Genomic DNA, 21950 nt, shown 5'->3' with positions numbered 1-21950 from the left:
ACAAAATACATCTCTTTAAGGTGCCAAGCTAGGCTCAAAGCAGTAGATTTACTGTTGGGGAGATTCAGTGTCCTGTGAGGTGACTGGAGGGCAGGGTATGTTCAGTAGACTGTTTAGTAAGGCAGGGAAGTCTATATAGTTATTTCCATTGTCTACAACATAGGGCTGAACCAAGAACACTGGTTCTCTGAAATCAACCTCTGGAGGTCCTTCTGTGCAGACATGAGCATATTGATGACTCCTCTTGTGGCCTTGATCCTGGCAGCAGACAGTAGTGTCCCCGTCCTCAGATACACTCAGATGCAAAGGGCCTCCATGGGGCTCACCACCCTTTGAGACTCAGGACCTGGGGGGAGGGCAGTGACATGGTTCTGTAAGACTGCTGAAACAGCCGTAGCCCTGGACTCCTGCCACCCCCACCCCCACCCCCCCCCAAAAAGGACACATCTGGAATGTGTCAACAGGACAGATAGCCAAGGGGGTCCTAATGAGTGTGTTAGGAGAGATGAATACAGAATTTTAAATGAACAGTTGAGGTAGGTCCGTCACAGGCTAGGCCTTTACATCCTGTCTCCTTTCATCTTCACAACAGATCTGTGAGGAAGATGCTGATTTGTAATTATTAGTTTGGGGTTTTAATGGGCCTGTCACTGTCTCCATTTCACACATGAAGGCATGGACCCAGGACAGGTAAGTAACTTTCCAGAGCTGCTTAGCTGATGAATAGTGGGGCTGGGATTTGCCTCCAGAACCTGTAATGGGAAAGTGCTGGGCCAGTGACAGTGCCTGCACCTCTCAGTGAGGCTGCTTCACAGGAGCCAAGTGTGATCTGGACTTAGATCCTTCCAGAATTATCACCCTTGCTGTATGAGCCAAGGCCACCATGTCAGGTCCAGGACAACCCAGGACCCCTACGCAGTTGTTTCCAGCCAGTTCACTTCCACGTACCCCACGTTGGCCCGAGTTACACTTTCTTGCCTCCAGCCATGCTCTCCAATGGATGACAACGCATCATGGGTCTGAAGGAAGCTGTCTCTGGCAGGACCGTCCACTGGTGCTTGGCTGTGTATACTTGGGTCTCTGATTCCCACAGAGCCACACTCCCCAGGGTCTCCTGAATCGCTAAATGGAGTGTATTCCTCAGCTCCCACCTCACCCATGCTGACATGATGAGCTTTAGCCATTGAGATCGTAAGCATGAGGTAAACAAAATCCAAACACACAGGTGATGCATACTTTAGATCTCTGTGAAGCTCTTTCCTGATTGATGATTTGTTTTATCTGTTTGGTGTTTTGTTTTTGTTGTTTGGTTGTTTTGGTGGAGATGGTGGTGGTTTTGGTTTTTTTGTTTTGTTTTATTGTTGATTTTCAAGACAGGATTTCTCTGTTGCTTTGGAGGCTGTTCTGGAACTGTGTAGACCAGGCTGGCCTCGAACTCAGATCTACCTGCCTCTGTCTCCAGAGTGCTGTAATTAAAGCACCGGCTTGCCTCCTCTTAAGAAACTAACCTTTACATCCTTTGGTTTTTCCTAGACTCTTCATTTCCTACCCCTCATTGTAGCCTCAGTGCTACCCGAACCCAATTCTGCACACCTAGATTCCGGTTTCCCACCCGGATCTGGAGAAGATGATGGCCTGGCCTGGCCTGTCTTTCCCAGGCCTTGTGAGTGCATCCCATGGAGGGAAAGATACTGAGCCTTCATCACCCACTGTAATGTTGGCTGAGGGGTCCAAGGCCGTAGGCAGCTCCAGAAGGAACCCTTCTATTGCAGCATTGGCTTCTCAGCAAGCCTGCCAGGGAAGGGGGTAGGGCTTTGAAGTAAGTTTGAGAACGTTATTAAAATTTTACCTATGATTAAAACACTTTCAAGGTGTTGAGCAACTTCAGCCATTAAAAAATGCAGATTAAAACTACTTTTAATGCCGGGCATTGGTGGCACATGCCTTTAATCCTAGCACTCTGGAGGCAGAGGCAGGCAGATCTCTGTGAGTTTGAGGCCAGCCTAGTCTACAGAGCGAGTTCTAGGACGGGGCCGGGGTTACAAATACATATACTATTCTTGAGCACATGCCTAAAGGTTCTCAAATATATATACCACTCTAAGCACATGTCCAAAGGACTCTATGCCCTATGACAGGGATAATGGCCTTTGTTCACTGCTGCCCTATTCACAGGGCTAAAATATAGAAGTAATTGATAAATAATCAAGGTTTGTACAATCACAGTAGGATATTACTCAGCTATAAAGAAAAATGAAATTTGCAGAGAAATGGAGGAAAATATGTTAAGTAAGGTAACCCAGACCCAAATGGACAAATGTCACATGCTCACTCACACAAGAATCATAGTATCAACTCCTCAGTATGATTCGTATCACATGGACTGTGCAATCAAGGAAGCAAGGTGATGTGAGGTAAGAATTAAGGAAAGGCATATAGTAGAACATAATTAAGAAGACAGTGGATGGAAACGTTTAGGCAGGGAAGGTGGCCTTGGAGACTAGGGAGATGAGAGTGTGGGATGGGCAGAAGATACACGGTGTTGGTAGGATAGCCAAGTGCCATCTGCATGGATTCAGGATCCTCTCCAAGAGGACGGGACCAGTGCCTGGTAACAACCCAGGTAGGGGAGGAGTAAGCCAGTGGGAGATGAAAGTGATAAGTATGCAAAGCATGCATATGTGAAATTATAAAAATAGATTTTAAATTTTGTTTAAAGAGATTTTCCTCATGGTTTGCAGAAAGACAAAGTGTCTTTACAATGGAACTAAATACCACAATAAGCAGAAAGCCCAGTGTGGTATTTAGAAAGTGCCCTAATGCTCAATGAATAAACTGAGTGATTTAATGCTGACACCATTTACACCGTGACCTGGGTTTCAGAACAGAATTTTATTTGCTAATTAGGAGGCAAACTGTCAGTCTCACACATGCATAATTGTAAATGGCTTTCACCTCAGATTTAATAAAGAAATCTGCCTTGACAACTTACCCTGTGGGGCTTCCATGTCTTTTCTGGAAAGCTTGAAGCTGGGGAAGAGCAGGGCCAGCTCTCTGTTGGCATCTTCTCTGTCCCGGCTTCCATGAACAGCATTAAAGGGCATTTCTGTGCCATACTGAGCCCGGAGACTGGGAGCATTGGTACAATGGAAAAGAAACAATTACTTCACTTGAAAAGAAATGCTTTGCTGTCTGGAGCAGGACCACCAGCTACCAGTCAGCTTGAGGGTGCTTGCTCTTTGTAGAGAATCCAAGAAGAGCAGCCATGCCAGCAACTGCTGGCCAGGGACATTACACACAGGATCTAGCTGCATTTCGCCTCTGCCCAGGGGGAGATAATTCCCACTGTGTTGGCTCACTGCCTAGGGCCAGCACCATGTGGTGTGTCATACAGTTCTTCATAACTAATTTAGGAGTCAGATGTGACGTGCTCCCATTTCACCACAAGGTCCCCAATGACTAATTTTGATAAGAACTTTATCGTTGGTAGTGCTAGCTAGGTAGGACCTATGTGCTGAGCACAGCTCTAAACGCCTCTGAACACTGATCTTGGTTATCCCCACTTTGCAGTCTAGGGAACTGAAGCCAAGGAGGGACTTGACCCATTAAGTGGTGACCTGAGGTCCAAGCCCTTGGCTGCTTTACTTAGCCTCAGTTAGATGCTCTTGTCCCTTATATCTGCAAGGTACAGCTCAAGGGCTTTAGCTTTTAGCTAAGTTCTTTCCTGTTGTCTGTCCATGTGTCTGTCACCTCAAAGGCCAGGACCCATGGATTTGGCACTATGACTCCAGGCTAAGTTGCTCACTGAGTCAGAGAGCAGGCTATACAGGTCCTGGTAGGTGTGCTGAACAGGAAGCTTACTCCAGTGGGCTGTGGGAGTCAAGTCTACAGTACAGGCCATGCTGAACGAACCTTTGACTTGGCAGGCTTGTCTGGGTCCCTGAGGTCAGTGACTGTGAGGGGGTGGGAATAATCAGCAAAGACCGGGAAACTCAATCAGGGTAGGAAGATGTCCAAGACTTCCCATATGTATAGAAGGGGACTTCCTGGCCACCAGAGAGCTGACAGTGTCACCCACAATTCCAAACCAAACACTAAATGAAGTGTCAACTTGAGGTGGATGAAGGAACTACAGCTGGTGTCACCTTTCAGGGTGCTCCTTCCTGGCCACATTGGGGTCACAAGGCCCCAGGAAGGCTCGCCAAGCAGTGACTACATCCTCGGTGCCCTCGGTCTTGGTGAGGATCAGGAGGTGGCTGGGTCCACTGCACATATGACGGACTAGCTTCTCAAATGCCTCCTAGGCACAGGGAAGAGAAACAGTGACCTAGGGCAGGGGTTACTGATAGCTGAAGAAGCCAGTGAACCCAAACTACCCACAGCCTGAAAGGGAGTTATAAACAGCCTTGTATACTCATGGACACACAGCCATGTCTGCCTACTGTGATGGTGGTCACCAGCCTCACCCCAGCAAGGTGAACCAGGTGGGTAGGTGCATGCTAAAAACATTATGTATATATGGATATGTGTGGTTGATATCTTGTTTGTACTTTTAACAAATAAAGCATGTCTGAAGGTCAGAGGGTGGATCTAGTCACTAGTTAACCATAGAGGTCTGGAGGTCTGTACAGACAGACAGGAAGTGATATGACTGGGCCAAGAGAAGAAGTGATAGTGCAGGAGACAGAGCTCAGTCTCATTTCGGCTGGGAAGTTGAGTAGGTAAGGTGGCTGTGGTTTTGCTCCCTCATCGCTCTTCCCTCATCTCTCTGATCTCTCAGCATTTTCCCCAATGTCTGACTCTGGGTTTTCATTAAGACCTATTAGAACTGATGCTACAGATATGTACTATATGGGTGTTGGATCTCCAAGGGCACAGTGTACACGGGATTCCCCTCCCGTTTCTCCTTCTCTGACAGTATCCTGGGTTTCCTTTGGGGAAGATCTCTCTGTCCTTTCATTTGTTCCTCATTTCACAGCCATGATCCTTAGCAACCATCACATCTCTGACTTAGGAAGTGGTGCTGGACCTAAGAGTGGTCTGCCACACTCCCCAAGTAGGCAACTCATAAGCAGAAGCAAGCAGAAAAAGCATGTAGACTAAAGTGGCAGTTGGTGATGTCATGAGTGATTTGCCTACTGCCTTGGTTCCTGTGGGCCCTAGAACTTTCTTGGCTTCTCTTCTCTCCAAGTTCTCTTATTGAACTTTTTCATGTTCTTTCATGAATTCTGAGAGTTATGGAGCACCCTCCTAATAAAAGTCTTTATTCCATTACTTACAGTTGAACTGTTTTTCTTGCAGGCATAATACTTGAGCTGTATAGGCTCTAATAATTCCAAGTATAATTCATTACCCACCTACTTGCCGTTCATATTCTTGCTCTTCATATTGCTCCTCCTAACTCCTGTCAACCTATCAGCATGGTTTGGAGGAGGGGAAATGAGAGTTATATGGACCAATAGGAGCAGATGAGCTGACCTCCCCGGCTCTGTGTTGATAGAACACTTGCATTTCAGCTTCTGTCAGGGTTCTCTCTTCGTTTGACAAAATGTCAAATCCTGCTTCCTGGATCTGCAGAATACACACACACATACACACACACACACACACACACACACACACACGTGTGTACATACAGGTGTGTGTTCTGCAAATGTGACTAAAGCCCACATTTACAGTGATCCTAATGGAAAGATTTAAAATATAAAGTTGGGCAATATTAGAAACCTTGCAGGTCCTTAGCCCCACCCCAGCACCTGCTCCCAGATCTAATAATCTAATATCGTCCCAACCTGGGATAAAGTTTGAGTTATAACTCATCAGAAGCCCCTGTTCCCCCAATACAGCACAGATGCCACCACCCCCATCTCTGTGTATCCACTGCAGGGGGACCTGAGAACATGTAAGTCTTGTATCTCCTACCTTCATGATGATCTCATCGGCCTTTCCGTGGGCCACTGCATCTGGCTTAATGATGGCTAATGTACAGGTCTTCTCCGATGACACTGAAATGAGCCAAGGGTGGCACTGTCAGATGCTTGAGGCTCTCAGGAGGTCATTTGTAGGAACAGTGTTGCTTCGGTACTGGCACCATCACACCAAGTACCAGCTTCCAACCTCTGGCCTCTAGGCTGTACCTAGACTGTGGCAAATGGCACCAATCTGACACTAGACCACAGCCAGGAACCCCAGCCTGAGAGGGACAGAGACTGACTCTCTGAACTCTGGTCTGGGGGCACATAGGGGTGACCATTTTCAAAAGACTGTTCAGGGACAGAAACTTGGGATGACGGAATGAGTTGCCCGGAGCAGGGAACACAGAAGACTAAAGGTGACACCCTTATGACTTCCTCACCCCCTCTTATGGGTCTCAGCTTTAACTGCTGTCCGCCTTGCTCTCTTCTCACTCTCCTGACTCCTTTGCTTCTGCAAAATAAATTATTTTATGTGTACGGATGTTTTGCCTATATGTCTGCCTGTGCACCGTGGGCATCGTACCCATGGAGGCCAGAAGACGGCATTGGGTCCACTGGGACTGGACTTCCAGACAGTTGTTAACTGCCACGTGAGTGCTGGGAATCGCAGCTGAGTCTTCTGGAAGAGAAGCCAATGCTCTTAACCACCCAGCCTTCCTCCAGCCCCCTCTGCTTTTTGCCTTTCTTGCCAAGTGGCAGAAATGGTTGTCCCAAGCCCTGCACGAACTTTGTACTTCTCAACTTGAGCACACACTAGTAAACTGTAGCTTCAAACCTCCCTGCCTTACTTCAAGTTACCCATGAGAAGGTCAGATAGAGCAGCTTGAGCTTTTTAATTTTGTTTTGGTTGTAGCTTTAATTTGGCTGTGCTGGGGATCAACCCTGATGATCAGAGGCCTCTTAGGTCCAAGCTGTGGGGAACTTCAGGGAAAGCTTTGTCCATCCCCGGACCCCATCTCTATAGGGTTCCTAGTTACATTGAACTTGGCCTTGGTAAGTTATCAGCATTCTCTCCCAAATCAACATTTCCCACTCTCTAGTTCCTGTTTCTCAACTTTTATATCTGTTGTGCCACAACAAAACAAAATCAGCTGCATCTAAGGAGAGTTTCTACTGGGAATATCTGGAAAGCCTTACTAAATAAGTATATGCCATCCATTGGACAAATGTCTTCTTTGGGCCCGGATGCTAAAGGTTTGGTCTGCAGCCTGTGCCCCTGTTGGGAGGTGGGTGAACCTTTGAAAGCTGGGACCAGTCACATGGTCCGCAGCCTGTGGCCCTGTTGGGAGGTGGGTGAACCTTTGAAAGCTGGGACCAGGCACAAGGCTTCTGCTCTTGCAGAGGTTGTGGTGCTCCAGCTGCTTGCCCTCTTGTTTGCTTCCTCGTGGTGGGATACCTGCTCTACCAATGCTCCCACCCTGTGCTGCTTACCCTGGGCCCCAAAGCATCAGGACCAACTGATTATAGGCTGAAACTCCAAAACTCTGAACCAACATAGACATCTTGCCTATATAAGGTGATTATTCCCAGGTATTTCATATGGCGACAGAAAGGCTGCCTTGCACAGTGTGTGTCACCCTAAGCAACCACCTGCTAATGTTTCTATGGCTACCATTTCTGATAGACTATGAACACTTGACATTAGAGTACTGTTACGATTGGTTCTGTGATGAATTGGTGGGCTCATGAGATCACTGAAGTGTAGAGAAAGAAGAGATGAGGCCCAGCTTCAGACCAAAGGGGAAGCCCAGGAAAAGAGGTCAGAGAAATACAAAGATGTTATCTCAGAAGCCAGAGGGTGGGGACGTGAGCTGTAGCTCAGAGAGACTGGTCTAGCATGCATGAAGGCCTAGGTCCCCTCTCCAGATAAACACACACACAGAGTGGGGGCATTGAGAAGGAGGGCACACCAACACCAACACCATGAGTATCATCCTTCCTTCTCTGCAGGAAGAGGCTGTGGTGGCCTGTGGCAACAGACTGCCCCTGTGCCTCTCAGGGGTGCCCTTTCAGGAGCAGTGGTTTCAGAGGCAGACCACACCACGTCGGCAGGAGTGAAGGTGAGGAGTGGCTCCGAGACGAGGACAAGGTTCACAGATCCTAGCCTAAGGGAGAGAGAGAGTTCCATGTGGTTTTCTGGGTCAAAGAGGCTGCAGAGGATATGACAGAGGAGGGAAGAGGCAACAATACAGAAAGAATATTTCCTATGGGAGTCAATTCACAGACTGTCTTCTCCGTGGTTTCCTGGCTTTCCTAAGGCATGCTTCCTGCCTTGTCAGACTCCAATCCAACAGTCCTTACTGAGCACCCAGGAGAAAAAAACATGAGTATTATGTGATGAGAGTTTTAAAGCTTCCTCCCGCCAGCTGCCCCCTGCCCCGGGTTCTTGGCATCCAGTCTAGTTCACTGGCATCCTGTCCGGGTTCCCTGGCATCTTAGTTGCTAACACAAGGCACCTTCCTAGCAGCAGCCTGTCTGACACTGGTCCTCACACACAGCCAGGGTATTCTTCTCCTAGGAAGGCTCCGGAAGAGGCACAGTGCCTATGAAACCCGTGGTGATGGCTAGAGAATGAGGGAGAGAAAGGGCGGGGATGTGAGCAGAGGAAGCAAGGCCATGGAGGGGGGGCTCCTGTGTTTCCCAAAGAGGCAGAAAGTGACACTTGAACTCTCCAAATCAGAACTCATTGCTCTCTTCTGTTATTACTAAAGTTTCTAGAAGGATCATTTCCTGAGTCTAATGACTGCCATCGAAGTCATATTTGAGTATCATCTGACAGCTGCCAAATGTACTCCTGATGCTACCAGAGGGCAGAAGGGAGATCCCGGTTGGTTGAAGCCAAGTGCTGAAGACAGAATACTCATGGCCAGTTTCCTAGAACTGAGATGTCCCAGCAGCCTGGTGACTCACTTGTTTAAGGTGTGCGTCAAATCAGAATGCACCTTGCTCATTGTCTCTGCACTCACCTATGTCCCCTTCTTCACCATCATCCTTTTCGTGGGGAGGGCACTTGGCTGCACCAGAAAGAACCTCATCAGTAACCTAGGACAAATCAGTCATGAGTAGAAAGGAGTTAGCCAATGAAAATTATGGGCAACGGGGGCCTTTCTAGTAGCTGGATGGTGGGGGAAATCCTTGCTGGTCTTGAGTCTGCCTCTTAACCAAGCACAAGTAGAGACTAAGGTAAAGAATGGGCAGTTGGTGTTCAAATACAAGGGGTGTGCCACCCAGTGCAGAGAAATAAAGGCACAGACCATTTTCCCAGAGGCAGCTTGTGAAAAAGGTGAGTGTGTGGTCTTCCTTCTTAGGGAAACAAGGCTGGGATCTTTAGAGACGTGGAAGTATGACCCGAGTCTATGAATTCTAGAGAGGGGACTGTGCTCTTTGGAACTTAGTATGAAGGCTTGAACAGTGAACACCACCCAACAGTATGTTCTTGGCAGATGCACGAAGTGCCTGGAAGCACCTCCACATACCTATGGTGTACGGATGTTTTAAAGATTGCCGATTGACTGTGAAGATGGTACATTCTGTATTGTTATGGAAATAGTTTAGGCTGATCCTGTCTCTCATAGTAATGGCAGCTACATTTCTAAATTCAGGAAATGACCTGTGTGTGCTCACAGCTAAAAACCTTTAGGGATTTGAGTGTGTGGGTCACTAGGAGAGACTTTACCATGAGGGTGGGAGAAGATCCTCCTATCTATCTGTTGTAGTTTGGGTGTTCCCCAAAAACCCATGCATTAAACTCATGGTCCTTAGTTTGGCAAGATGGTAGGACTCGAAGAGGTGGAGTCATAAATGTCACTAGGGGAGTGTACTTGAAGGAGATTTGGGGAGGAAGTTATTCTCTCCAGTCTCCCTGAGATGAACAGCCTTCACCAAATGCTGCCTCAGCACTGACTCAAAATCAACAGACCCAGCTGTCTGTGGACTGAAGCCTAAGCTGTGAGTCAAAATGAACTTTTCCATTTAAAAATCGATTGCTATGGGCTAAGTCACTACTCAGTTTTGCAAACTTGTCTCCCTCCTTGAAGTCATGACTGAGTTTAAGTTGTGAGTGAAAGGGAAACGGATGAAAGAAGTTCCAGGGGCTCTGGAAAGAAAGGGACTTCAGAATGTGCATTCTCTCACCGCCTGGGTGAAGAACGGGTCCAGTGGAGGACACAGAGGCTTCCCCACTGGGGAGGAGCTCTATGGGAGCATATCTGTGAGCCTGCCAGGAGGACACGTGACTTCCACTTACCACGCTCCGTTCCCTGCCTTCAGCCAGAGCCTTCTTCTCCACCTCCAGCTGGTGTAAGATGGTCTTCCGAAGCAGTGGGGCGTTGGCTCCCTTCACCGTGGCCACCAATTCTCCTCCCTGGAATGTGTGACGGACCACATGAAATCCTCTTCACAGCCGGTCATGGATTGCAGGAGACAGGGACGTCTAAGGCTAAGCCAAAGGTCAAGGTTCACCAACCCCAGGCCCACGTCCTCCTCCCTCACTCCTGTTGCCCCTTCCTGGAGTCCAGCCCACCATAAGGCCCTCAATTTGGCCCTTAGTTCTTAAAAGATTTCTCTCTGATCACCACGTCTCCCTGACACTGGCCTTTTCTCCCTGACACTCATCTTGTTAAAGCTTCCTTCAGGGAAACTGGCAGTTAGTAACAATTCGCAGAGAGGTGTGAGACTAAATGTGACTTATATGTGGCTTACTGACAGATATTTATTGAGTACTTACTATACCGAGCACTCAGACTGAGGCAAAGACTACACTCATTAACTTGAGAGAGACATAAGATCTGTCTGCCTCAGTGAAAGTGCAGCGGAGTGGTCACTCCAAACACACAACCAGGATAAAACCACAGAGGACTTCGTGTTTGAAGCTTGTCAGCGTGGAAGCAGAAGAGTCAGTTCCCAGTACTGGGAGGACTTTGTAGTGGTCACACCGAGGGTGGACCTGAGTTTTCCCTTTCAGTTTCTCCATGTATATAACTGAGAAATGGGTCCGAGGAGCAGCTCCTAGAGAATGGCCCTGCTTCTATTTCTCTCCATCCCCCTCATGGGCCACCATGGGTTGGAGACTGTGGCCTGAATCCCCCACAGGTGATTGTGATTTATGCTTTAACCACCGTTGGTCCAAGCAATCACATAACTTTGGTAAGGACTGCGTTCTGTGACAGCGCCGATAGCCAGAGTGGCTGAGTGGGTGTGACCATCTCCTTCCCACTAAAAGTTTCTTTTTCCCCACAAGCCCTACATAAACTGGGTCTCACTACCAAAGGACAAGATCAAGGGACATTTTAGCCTAAGTTTCTAACGTGGGGCTGGCAAGATGGCTCAGCAGGTAAAGATGTTTCCTGTCAAAGATGATGATCAGAGTTCAATGTCCAGGACCCACGTGGTGGAAGGAGAGAACCAGCTGTCATCTGACCTTCACGTGACTGCTGTAGCATGTGCACACACACACACACACAATGTAATACAAAATTAAATTAAGTTTCTAATATGTGGCACTCAAGGCGCTGAGGCTAAGAGCTGAGCTGAACTGAGTAACCCGGGCTGGCTATCAGGAGACCTGGGAGAGCAGACCCTGGTTTCCCTGACTACCATGAGAGGGCGGGGCTGATGCTGTATCAACCTATCCACCAGCTGCCTCCTGAGTCTGGCAGGTGGCCACAACTTGGGAAGTCAGGGATGCAACAGTAGACTCTAAGGGGCATGGAGCTGGCCATGAATGGCACATATGAAGCCATCCAAGTCATTTGTCACCATAGAACTATTGGTTCCCAGGAGGCTCCCTCTCTTTCATCTCACACTGTGGTTATCAAGGCAAACACACAGCTTCTCTATACTACGTTCATTTCCCCTGAAAGTTTCCCTAGGCCAAGAAGAGAAATCTCAAAACTATGCTCTGCAAAATCTAGTGTGTCCAAGTCTGACTATGTGCGTTCCAGGATGTGTGTCTTTTGTCATACGCATTCACTTAGGAAGGCTGTCCAGCTACCAGTGGCCATCATGGAACTTGGTCTTTCATCTCTGGCAGCACAGGGCCCCCGGGCAGGAATGAACACACCTGTGCATGCCCATTTTTTAGTAGACTTAGTGAATCAATCTAGAGGGTGTGGCAGGGACAGCATCACCCCTTAGCATGGCTGAGGCTTCATGGTGTCTCCAGAGGACTGATGTATCAAACTGAACACCAGAGTTGTAGTCAAGAAACGGTTGTGGGATTGCTTGTGTTGTCTATCAGAGACCGCCAATAAAGTTAAACCTTGATTCAGTGGGCAGAGTCCACAATCAGCTGGCCAGAATAAACCATAGAGTTTTCTGGCCAACCCAGAGGAAGATAAAGAGACACAAAGAGGAATAAGGGGGAGCTTGCAAAGATTCCCCGGTCGTTTTGATCTAGGAAGGTGGAGAGGAGGGCAGCTGATCTCTATTACTCTGTGGACCTATCATGTTTATACCCTAATATCTGACTCCCAAGCTTTAATCATTAATAAAACAATAAAAGAAGCCCTGTAGCCATTCTACTTCTGCAAAGATACTTACCGCGTAGAACAGAAAGGTTGGCTCGCACTTCCCTCGGTATTTTTCCAGAACATCAAGACAGTCAGCCTCTGCCTGAAGGAAGCAAGCTGTCATCAGGTACCCTAGGTGCAGCCAGTGAAAGGTCACAGCAACTCATGTCCTCGTGATTGACCTCCTGAATGAAACCCAGCTGCTGTCTTGTCAACATACTGGTGACAGTTATGCCAGTGGCATTATCTTGAAGAGCCAAGAGGGAAGGAGATGAGCTTCTCTGGCTCACCACTGAGCTACTGGACTGGTTCAGTGTACCCCACCATCTGACATCCTCCTATGGTCATGACTGGCAATGACAGGAGTAAAAGTCATAGGCATCCTGTCACTTTCTGTGGTCCTTGGAGTCTGGCCTCCTGATGGATTAGTAGGTAAGCCCTGTTGTCTTTAGTGTCTGTGGACCTTGGTGTGCAGTATGTCAGCAGTGTCTCTTTCACACCTCTATGAGATTCCCAATTTTGTACTTTGAGCAAACATTTGCTAAAAGATCCCCTTTATCAGAGAGGATAGAAGTCTTGAAACACTGGGCTCTGAAAGTGACATTTTGGCCAGCAGTGCTCACTAGCTAAGATGGATATGCAGATGCATCTGAGTGACATGTGTTCCTTCCCAGCGTACAGCTTGGCGGTGAGATTGGTGACACACGATACTGTGACAATTGGTGCCTTTCTATTTGAAAAGGGCAGCTTGGAGATCTTGCCCTGTGTTTCTTCCATGTTTAATTTGTTTACACTGTTGTGTGACTTTTTGCTAAGAAGGAATCTTACCAGAGCAAAATGGAGACGGTCCAAACCAACCTCGATTCTCATCTTCTGGAAGAGGCTAAGCACAGGTTTGCAGGGGCCACACCAGCCCTGGTAGACGTCCACAACTGTAGGAGCCAAGGAGTGACAATGTTCAGCAGACAGCCATGTCCTTGCAGACGGTCTGCTCTCACACCTCCACTCCCTGCAACCTAGAGATTAGAACTGAGCATAAACCAGAACCATCCCTCATTCCAACATGCCATTCTGGATCTGAAATATTTCTGAAGTAGCTTCGTACGGTGGCAACAGTTGGGAGTTGGAGGCAGGAAGATGAGATGTTCAAGACCATCCTTAACTCCAAGTGAGTTTGTTTTACATGCAATCCTATCTTTAAAAAAAGGAGTGGGGAGGAAGAGATGGAATGAGTATAGATAGAAGAAGAAACATGTTTTAAGGTTATCCCTTTACCTTGGGGCAGAGGAAATCAGGCATGGACCAGAATGTTACTCAGTGAATACCTGAAGGGACTGCAAACTACTCCAAAAGTAGCAAGTAACCAGGCAGCATCCTGTTGACTCTTATTCACTGATAGGAAACATGGTTTCCCATTACCTATTAGAAAACTTGGGACAAGAGATCAAAAAGACATCAGGATGACTTGAGGAAGGGGGACTTGAGCCTCTTTGGCATCTATTCTAAGAGTCAGGTTCGGAGCTCTTTTGAGAACAAGACCTTCATAACTTTGAGAACAAGACAGATGTTTAGATTCCAACACACCACAGGCAAAACTGCACTTGGATGAAATAAAGAAAATGTCTCTGAAGACTGAGGATGCTGTAAACAGTTCTGCTGAGGAAGGCAAGTTCAAGCCCCAAAGGAAAAGGAATGGTGTCTGTACTGATGCCTCCGAGGCCAGCGTCTGCCAGCTTCTGTCTCTCTGATACCTTCCACCAGCTCCTCATCCTCTCTCTTCCTTGGCTCTGGGAGGGGTGGTGAGGACAAAGACTGACTGGGTGGTCACATGAGTGCAGGGGGGAGAGGGTGGGAATGCTGGAGAGGAAGAGCATAACGATTTATTTCATTCTGACAGACAGGAAGCAAAGCAGAGGACACTTGGGAGGCTCCTAATTCTGTGTGAATTTGAAGGCGGACGAGAAAGGGCCAAAGCAGATGAGACTTATGGATAGCTTTGGAAACAAGTTTCTACTGATGCCAGAAAGATCAATTCTCTCTCACCCATTGCCCCACCGGTGTGTGTGTGTGTGTGTGTGTGTGTGTGTGTGTGTGTGTGTGTGTGCATTCGTTTCTCTAACCTGCCCAGTAAGAGAAGGTCTTACAGGAGCTTTCCACCATCAAACTACTAAGAGTAGGCCTGGCATAGTCAGTGCTCAGGAAATATAAAAGATTATATTCAACTGCTCAGACCAGACACATGGGTACAACAGTTAAGTCTTGGCACCATCAAAAAGGCTTCATAATCTCCCCAACTGGAGAGTGTGCCAACACTCACACCCACACACACTGGATCAATGGGACTAACATTATTTAATAATATCCATTTGGCTCTGGGCTTGGACAAATCTGCCACAGATGCCAAATGAAAAAGCTAATAGTGTTGCATTAGAGTTTGGGGTGACAGACAGGCTATGCCAAACTGGAAATATGGTGGGGAACTTGACAGAGCCCTGGGAGAGTCCCAGGAGGAGGAAAGTGGAGATCAGGAAAGATTTCACAGAGGCAGGAACTTTTCAGCTGGGCCTTGGAACAAGAACTATGATTGTGAAATCCCATGACATTCTCAGATAGATGTCTCAGTTCAGGACACCTCAGGAAACAGTAAAGGAAAGGGCTGGGAAGACATGGGATTTTTGAGAGAGGGCACGTTCTTTTTTTTTTTTTAAGATTTATTTATTTATTTATTACATGCCTACTTACCAGAAGAGGGCACTAGATTGAATTGTAGATGGTTGTAAGCCACTGGCCACTGTGTGGTTGCTGAGAATTGAACTCAGGACCTCTGGAAGAGCAGTCAGTGCTCTTCACCTCTGAGCCATCTCTCCAGCCCAGAGGGCACGTTCTTGAGTGCTGAATGGTCATGGAGATAAGCAGATAGAGGAGTATAGAGCTGAGAATAACAGAATGCAGAGATACCTAGAGAAGAGGAATGAATACCTAGAGAAGAGATAGCAGAGGGTGGGCACTTCAAAGACTCTAGCCTGGTACACACACCATTATGTCAGCCCCAAACCTTGGGAGTGGGCTGGGCTTCATGGCAGGTTTCTTATAAGCACAAGATTAAATTGACAAAAAGCCAAGTTGCAACTGTGTCCCATCACTGCCCCAGCTCTGGAGGGAGCAAGTTACCATGATGTGAGTAGCCTTGTGCAGAAACTGGTGGCAAGAAATCACCACTGACCAGCAACCAGTGAGGACGTGAACCCTGCTGATACCCACTGAGTGAGCCTGGTCCACCAACAGCCATAGAAAGAGCTTGGAAGCAAGTCCACTCCAAAGCTGAACTCCACTTGTGACACAAACTGACCTCTGGGAAAGCCTCTGGGGCCAGAGACACCCAGTGGGATTGCATTTAACCCTGACCTGCAGACACTGGAGGGTGTTAAGTGTTTAACCTACTATTGCACAGGTAAACCAACAATGGGTGATGATTCAAAGAACATAGGTGTTGACAATGGTTGTACAGTACCTGCCTGTTTCCAGTTCTCTGTGATATTTCATTCTTTCTCCATCCCTGGGAGTTCCAGAAAACCCCCATTTTTCCTCCCAGAACATTCTTCTTTTGTGCCACAAGTCATTAAAATTTTCTGTGATTGGCTCTAAACCAATAGAGCCCTGTTACCTGACAGTACTTACTCATTCACGGAACTGAATTTACTGGTGTCCAACTAAATGAAATATAACAGTAGCCCTTATCCTCAGGAGGTACGTTCCAAGACACCATGGAGAACAGAAGCTGGATAGAACCAAAGCTAATGCAAGCACTTCAGGATGGAGACAGTTTGATAACTAGCTTCTAAGAGAACAATGAACTGGTGGTATATACAATGTGGATACACTGGACAAAAGATTGGCTGGTGTCCCAGGTGGGAGGGCATGAAATTACAGCACTTCTCAGAATGGTTTGCAATTTTAAAATTATGAACTTATAGTTTTGGAATGTTCCATGGGACCGTGGTAGGATGCAGGTAACTGAACCAGAGGAGAGTGAAACCGTAGATAAGGCAGGGCTACTGTGCATGCAGACATAAAGAAATTGCCTGGTTCTTTTTCTGTTTGTACATTTTGAAACAAGAGTCACAGGTAGCCCAAGCTAGCCTCAGATTTGCCATGAACTTTGAACTCTGATCATTCTGCATCCAACTCCCAAATGCTATGATTACAGATGTGTGCCACTGTGCCTGGTTTATATGGTACTGGGGATTGAGTCACAGGCTTAAAAGAAAGTAACACTCATTGTAATCCCTTCTTCACATGCATTATTGGAATGATTTTGAAGAGAATGGATCAGGGGACATGGGTTTATTTTGAATCACCAGTCAGTCCTTTGGAGCCGAGCATTTCCTCCCAAAGCTCTTGGGTGTTGATGTTGACCTGCAGCCAGAAGGATCAAAAGCAGCATCAGTAAGGGCATAGGTAGGAAGTCACTTCCTTCTCTCCATTCTTCTCTGCTGGAGAATATTATTTTTACTAGGCAAAGATGTGTTATGTTTACGTTCACTTACGATGTAGAATATTACTTTAACTGTGTAAAGGTGTTTTACTTTTGTTTGTGCTGTATTTGTTTAACAATGTTAGGATATGTGTTTAATTATGTAGAGATGTGTTGCATCTGTTTCACCTTGCCTGCCTAAGGCACCTGATTGGTCTAATAAAGAGCTGAATGGCCAACAGCTAGTCAGGAGAAAGAAGAGGCAGGGAGAGAGAATAAATAGGAGGAGAAATCTAGGCTTGGAAGAAGAAGGGGAAGAATGGGAGGAGGAAAGAATGAGGGTCACACCTGGGACATAAAGCCAGAAGGAGGGACGCTCCTGGAGCATGAAGCCAGGCAAGACCATGTGGAGGTACAGAGATTGATAGAAATGGGTTAATGATTAAGAGAGAGCTAGCCAATAAGAAGCCTGAGCCATAGGTCAAACAGTTTATAATTAATATATTCCTCTCTTTGTTTATTTGGAACTAAATGGCTGCAGGACTAGGTGGGACAGAAACTTTCCTCTACAGCCTGTTACAGCTCTCTCTCTTCATTGTTTTCAAATGCAGTCCTAACTGTCTCCTCTTGGAAATCTTTCTTTCTTTCCTTCTTTCTTCTCCCCGTACACTCCAGGAAAAAAATTGATCTAAAATCAGTGTGTGCTATTTTCAGACATTAAGAAATGTTACATGCTATTTATCCAGGCGTCATAGGGTTGCCTTATGTTGTTAATCTGCACACAAGAAGTCCCACATTCCAGTTTCCCTTTGTAGTTTATGTTCACTCAGTATCACAAGTTATTAGTTTGTTGTCATCCACCCACATTTTCCATATTTATAAAGAGTTCTGGTATATGTTAGATATGAAACACAAGATGGAATGAATATCATCCATCGCCACTCTGTTCTAATATACACAAAATATCTTTATTTTAAAACATATTCAAAATCATATAAAAATAACATGTACTTGAAAGTCCAGTACAGGGACTGGAGAGATGGCTCAGCACTTAAAAGCACCACTGCTCTTCCACAGGTCCTGTGTTCAATTCCTAGCAAACCACATACAGACAGAGCACCCATAAATAAATCTTTTTTAAGTACATTTGTTATGAAGAATATTTGGGAGTACTTTTTGATTACCTGAAAATAAACTGTCAATCTGACATCCCATCATCACCCCTGATGGGGGAGTTGGGGAGATGGTTCAGTAAAATGCTCACTGCACAAATATGAAGACATAAATTTGGGTCCTTAGCACCTATATAAAAAGTGGGGAATGGTGGTGTGCTTCTGCAAATAGAGACAGGAAGATCCCGGGTGCTCATTGGCCAGTTTTGTAGCTGAAATGGGGAGGTCCAGGTTCAGGGACAGACCCTATTTCATAAGGTAGAGAAGCAACTGAGAAAGACCTGACATCAACCTCTGGCAGACACAGGCACCGGTATAGGTGTGTGCATGGCATGCACACATGCACACCTGCACTGCCCTACACACACACACACACACACACACACACACACACACACACACGCACCTGTTTGATTCCCATCACTTGACTCTTTGGGGACTACTTGCCAGTTACTCTGTGGCTGACCCTTGGTGTCCTGTGCCTGTTATTCTCTTGTGGGGTATCCCTGGATTCGTTTGGAGTGTTAGAGAAACTGTAGAGATTTGCCCTCATGGCCATTCAGGTGATATGTAGTTTCTACCTGCCCATTGGAGAACACACTCACTGGTCACTCATGGAGGTCAGCCAGGCTCCTCCTTAGACAATGATTCTCCTGTTCCTTCTAGTTAACATGTTTCTACAGGGAGTGTTACAGTTTCACAGTGAGATGCCTCTCCATAGGCTTCTGTGTTTGAACTCTTGGTCTCAAGCCAGTGGTGGCATTGTAGCAGGTTCTGGAGCCTTTACAACCTGGGGCAAAGCCAGTCTAAATAAGCATTAAGGGTTCTGTAGCTCAGCACCCACATCCAGATGTAACTAGCCATGTTTCGAGCTCTCAGTGCGGAGGATGGAGCCACTAGTCGCCATTCTTCTCTGCCATGGTGGACTATCCCCTGTACAGTGAGCCCAAATAAACTTCTCTCTTGAGCTGCTTCTGTCCAGTACTTTGTCACAGCAAAGAGAAACGGCAGGGCACTACTTTGACACTATACACATGGAAATTACAACTTGTTCTTTTAAAAAGTTTTTTGAAGATGTATTTATTTTATGTGTATGGGTGTTTTGCTTGCATATATGTCTGTGTATCTCTTGCATGCCTGGTGCCTGAGGGGGCCAGAAGCTGAGGATCTCCTCATAAGGCTGTGAGCCATTATTTGGGAGCTTAGAATTGAACCCAGGTCTTCTGGAAGAGTAACTAGTGCTCTTAACCACTGAGCCATCTCTCCAGCCCTGTACAACTTGTTGCTGATAAAAAAAATAAAGATCTGTGCTAGGATGTATTATCCACCAGTTATGACAGGAAACTATATAATGTATATAGAAAACAGGTCTCTATTTTCAAGGAAGCTCCCCCCCCGTGTGTGTGTGTGTGTGTGTGTGTGTGTGTGTTTTGATCTCTTGAGTCCTTAAGTGAGAGTTGGCCCCATAGCTACCGCCCTGAAGCAAGTTGACAGGAAGGACAAAAGAGCCCTGTCACCACCCAGAGATTTAACTGATGTCATGGGCACCTCTCTACCTCTTGGTCCTCTTCATGGAGTGAGCCATACCAGCCCTAGGACCAGATGAACTGTTTTATCGCTAGGTGTAGGATATATGAACATGGAAAATACTTGAAGTTCCCCATGGCCTGCATTTGGAGAGAATGAACAGACTGGCTGGCATCTTTTGACCAGATTATTCCTTGATATCATGTGATTTCAGTATCAGCCACAATAAGAACCTTGAAGACCAAGAGAAGACAGGGTTCCTGGATTGTTTAGGGCTCTTGGACAATGCATTCAGCGAGTAGGTGGAGAAAGATCTCCCTCTCCCTTTCTCTCTCTCTCTCTCTCTCTCTCTCTCTCTCTCTCTCTCTCTCTCTCTCTCTCTCTCTCTCTCTCTCTCTCTCTCTCTCTCTCTCCTCCCTCCCTCCCTTTCCTCTCCCTTCCTCCTCTTCTCCCTCCCTCAGCAGATGGAAGTACTTTGAGTACTGGGTCATGCTTAACTCTGAGGAATAGTATAAAACACCACTAACAAATGTTATTTCCCAGCCGGGCGTTGGTGGCGCACGCCTTTAATCCCAGCACTCGGGAGGCAGAGGCAGGTGGATCTCTGTGAGTTCAAGGCCAGCCTGGTCTACTGAGTGAGTTCCAGGACAGCCTCCAAAACAATACAGAGAAACCCTGTCTCGAAAAACCAAAAAAAAATGTTATTTCCCCCCACCCACGCAGGGGATAAAGGTCATTCAAAGGTGAACTAAGAAGCACATGGGCTGTTGTGAGTGCATGCAGGATGGCCTGGAACCATCTGGAGTCTCATCACCATAACTTGGCAGTTTATGTGTTACCTGCCCTGCTTCTCTACAGGACTCAAAGAGGTTGAGGAAATGGTTTACACAGCAATAACAGGGACTGAGACTCTCAGAAGACCCCAGTCCTAGGATGTCAAGGCCTCATGACTCTTTGGAATATTTACACAGCCTCACTTCACAGGTGAACTAAATAAAGGACCCCTGTCTCAAAAACAATGAGGCAGGGCAGAGAAGGAAAGGAGGAGCAGAGAGCTGACTTGTCCTGTGTGCAAATGAAGAAAGTCTACAAAGCAAATGCTCATCACACAACACATCTCAAGCCTTTCTGTTTGAACAAAAACAGTGCAGGGAAACTGGTCATCGCAGATGCTTGCCCAGATCCAAGGAATATCTATCTTATCTGTCTGTCTGTCTGTCTATCTAGATATGTACACTGTGCATTTCTGCAATTATTATTCAACAGAAAATAAGCTTGGGGATTAGGCTGTTTCATCTTCTCTCAGATTTGTGGTTTTACGTGAATGCCCATTTGCATCTTATGGTTGCAAAGCCCCATTAAGAGTTTCTGCCTTGGTTGGGTATATATTTATATGTAAGGTTGCGTACTAGGTGCTCCAGATATTTATTTCTGCTTTAAAAAAGAAGGGTAGGACACTCGGGCTCCAGAACACGGCAGCATACTGCTAGCAAGTAGAAAGTCATCTTTATACTGCACCCCATACCCACACCACCCTCTCCCGCCAAGTGCTGGGAGCCAGAACCCCTAGAGGCTTACCTGCAGGGCCATTTCCTTCTTCTTGCTACCCATGGCTCTGCAAAGAAAACAAACTCTGTTCCAACCTCTGCCAAACGAACAAGCCTAGAGCCTCTTTTAAAGAGCCAATAAATCAATGTACTGATGCAAAATGCACAGAGACACAGACAGACGTACTCTGGCCCTCCCTCGCTTTTCCCTTCCTCCTCCCGGGGGGCCCAGGGGATGGCCAGGCTGTGGGGAGGGGGTTGTCTACAAAGCCTCTTCACTCAGGAGCCCAAGGGCATCCGCAGGCAGCACCAGCGGTTTGTCACATTACAGTGTCCACTGAAGAATTAGAGTCGATGAAGAGGGTCCCGTTGTCCCTACAAGTCCCCAATGAGCTACTGCAAACAGTGTACATACCAGATACCGGGGCTGGACAAGGCGAAGAAGTCTCCAACTTGACTCTCAGCGTCTTGGCAATGGTTGTCTTAGCAACCCAGCACCCAGCCCACGGCTACCAGTGGCGAGCTCTCATTGGCTGGAGGGAATGTCAGGTTCTAGAGGCACTAAGGTAAAGATCCCACCCTTCTGTGCTCTGTGCGGGCTGACTCCCGCCTCCATCTTACTCTCCTGCCAAGAGTTGTACAGTTTTGCATCCATCCATAACATCCTTGAGGGAGTGCCACGCCGGAGATGGCTTTTCAGGAATATGAGAGTCATCTTTAAGTCTGCAAATAATTGTGAATTCAAA

General features: G+C 46.9%; 1 protein-coding gene across 6 annotated transcripts; it reads right to left on the bottom strand.

Moving 5' to 3' along the window:
• Nucleotides 1-29: 29 nt before the first annotated feature.
• Nucleotides 30-21719, bottom strand: Nme9 (NME/NM23 family member 9). 6 transcript variants are annotated; one of them, XM_040740291.1, is made up of 12 exons: nt 21620-21701; nt 21236-21272; nt 16843-16900; nt 13313-13500; nt 12516-12587; nt 10222-10338; nt 8942-9017; nt 5923-6005; nt 5479-5571; nt 4146-4300; nt 2993-3129; nt 30-346 (listed from the first exon to the last, which is right to left on the bottom strand). In XM_040740291.1, the coding sequence occupies exons 2-12, from the start codon at nt 21266-21268 to the stop codon at nt 297-299; spliced, it is 1062 nt and encodes a 353-aa protein (XP_040596225.1). In that variant the 5' UTR covers nt 21269-21272; nt 21620-21701; the 3' UTR covers nt 30-296. The 6 variants fall into 6 exon arrangements, 5 of the variants coding, with proteins under 5 accessions (XP_040596225.1, XP_040596226.1, XP_040596227.1 ...); XM_040740292.1 differs by having other exon boundaries at nt 13313-13416; nt 21620-21699; XM_040740293.1 differs by lacking the exons at nt 16843-16900; nt 21620-21701 and having other exon boundaries at nt 13313-13416; nt 21236-21265.
• Between the last annotated feature and the right edge of the window lie 231 nt (nt 21720-21950).

Source organism: Mesocricetus auratus, unplaced genomic scaffold (assembly GCF_017639785.1).
Source record: "Mesocricetus auratus isolate SY011 unplaced genomic scaffold, BCM_Maur_2.0 Super-Scaffold_100691, whole genome shotgun sequence".
In the NCBI taxonomy this organism is placed as follows: Eukaryota; Metazoa; Chordata; class Mammalia; order Rodentia; family Cricetidae; genus Mesocricetus; species Mesocricetus auratus.
This window is presented reverse-complemented; position numbering and strand designations above follow the sequence as displayed.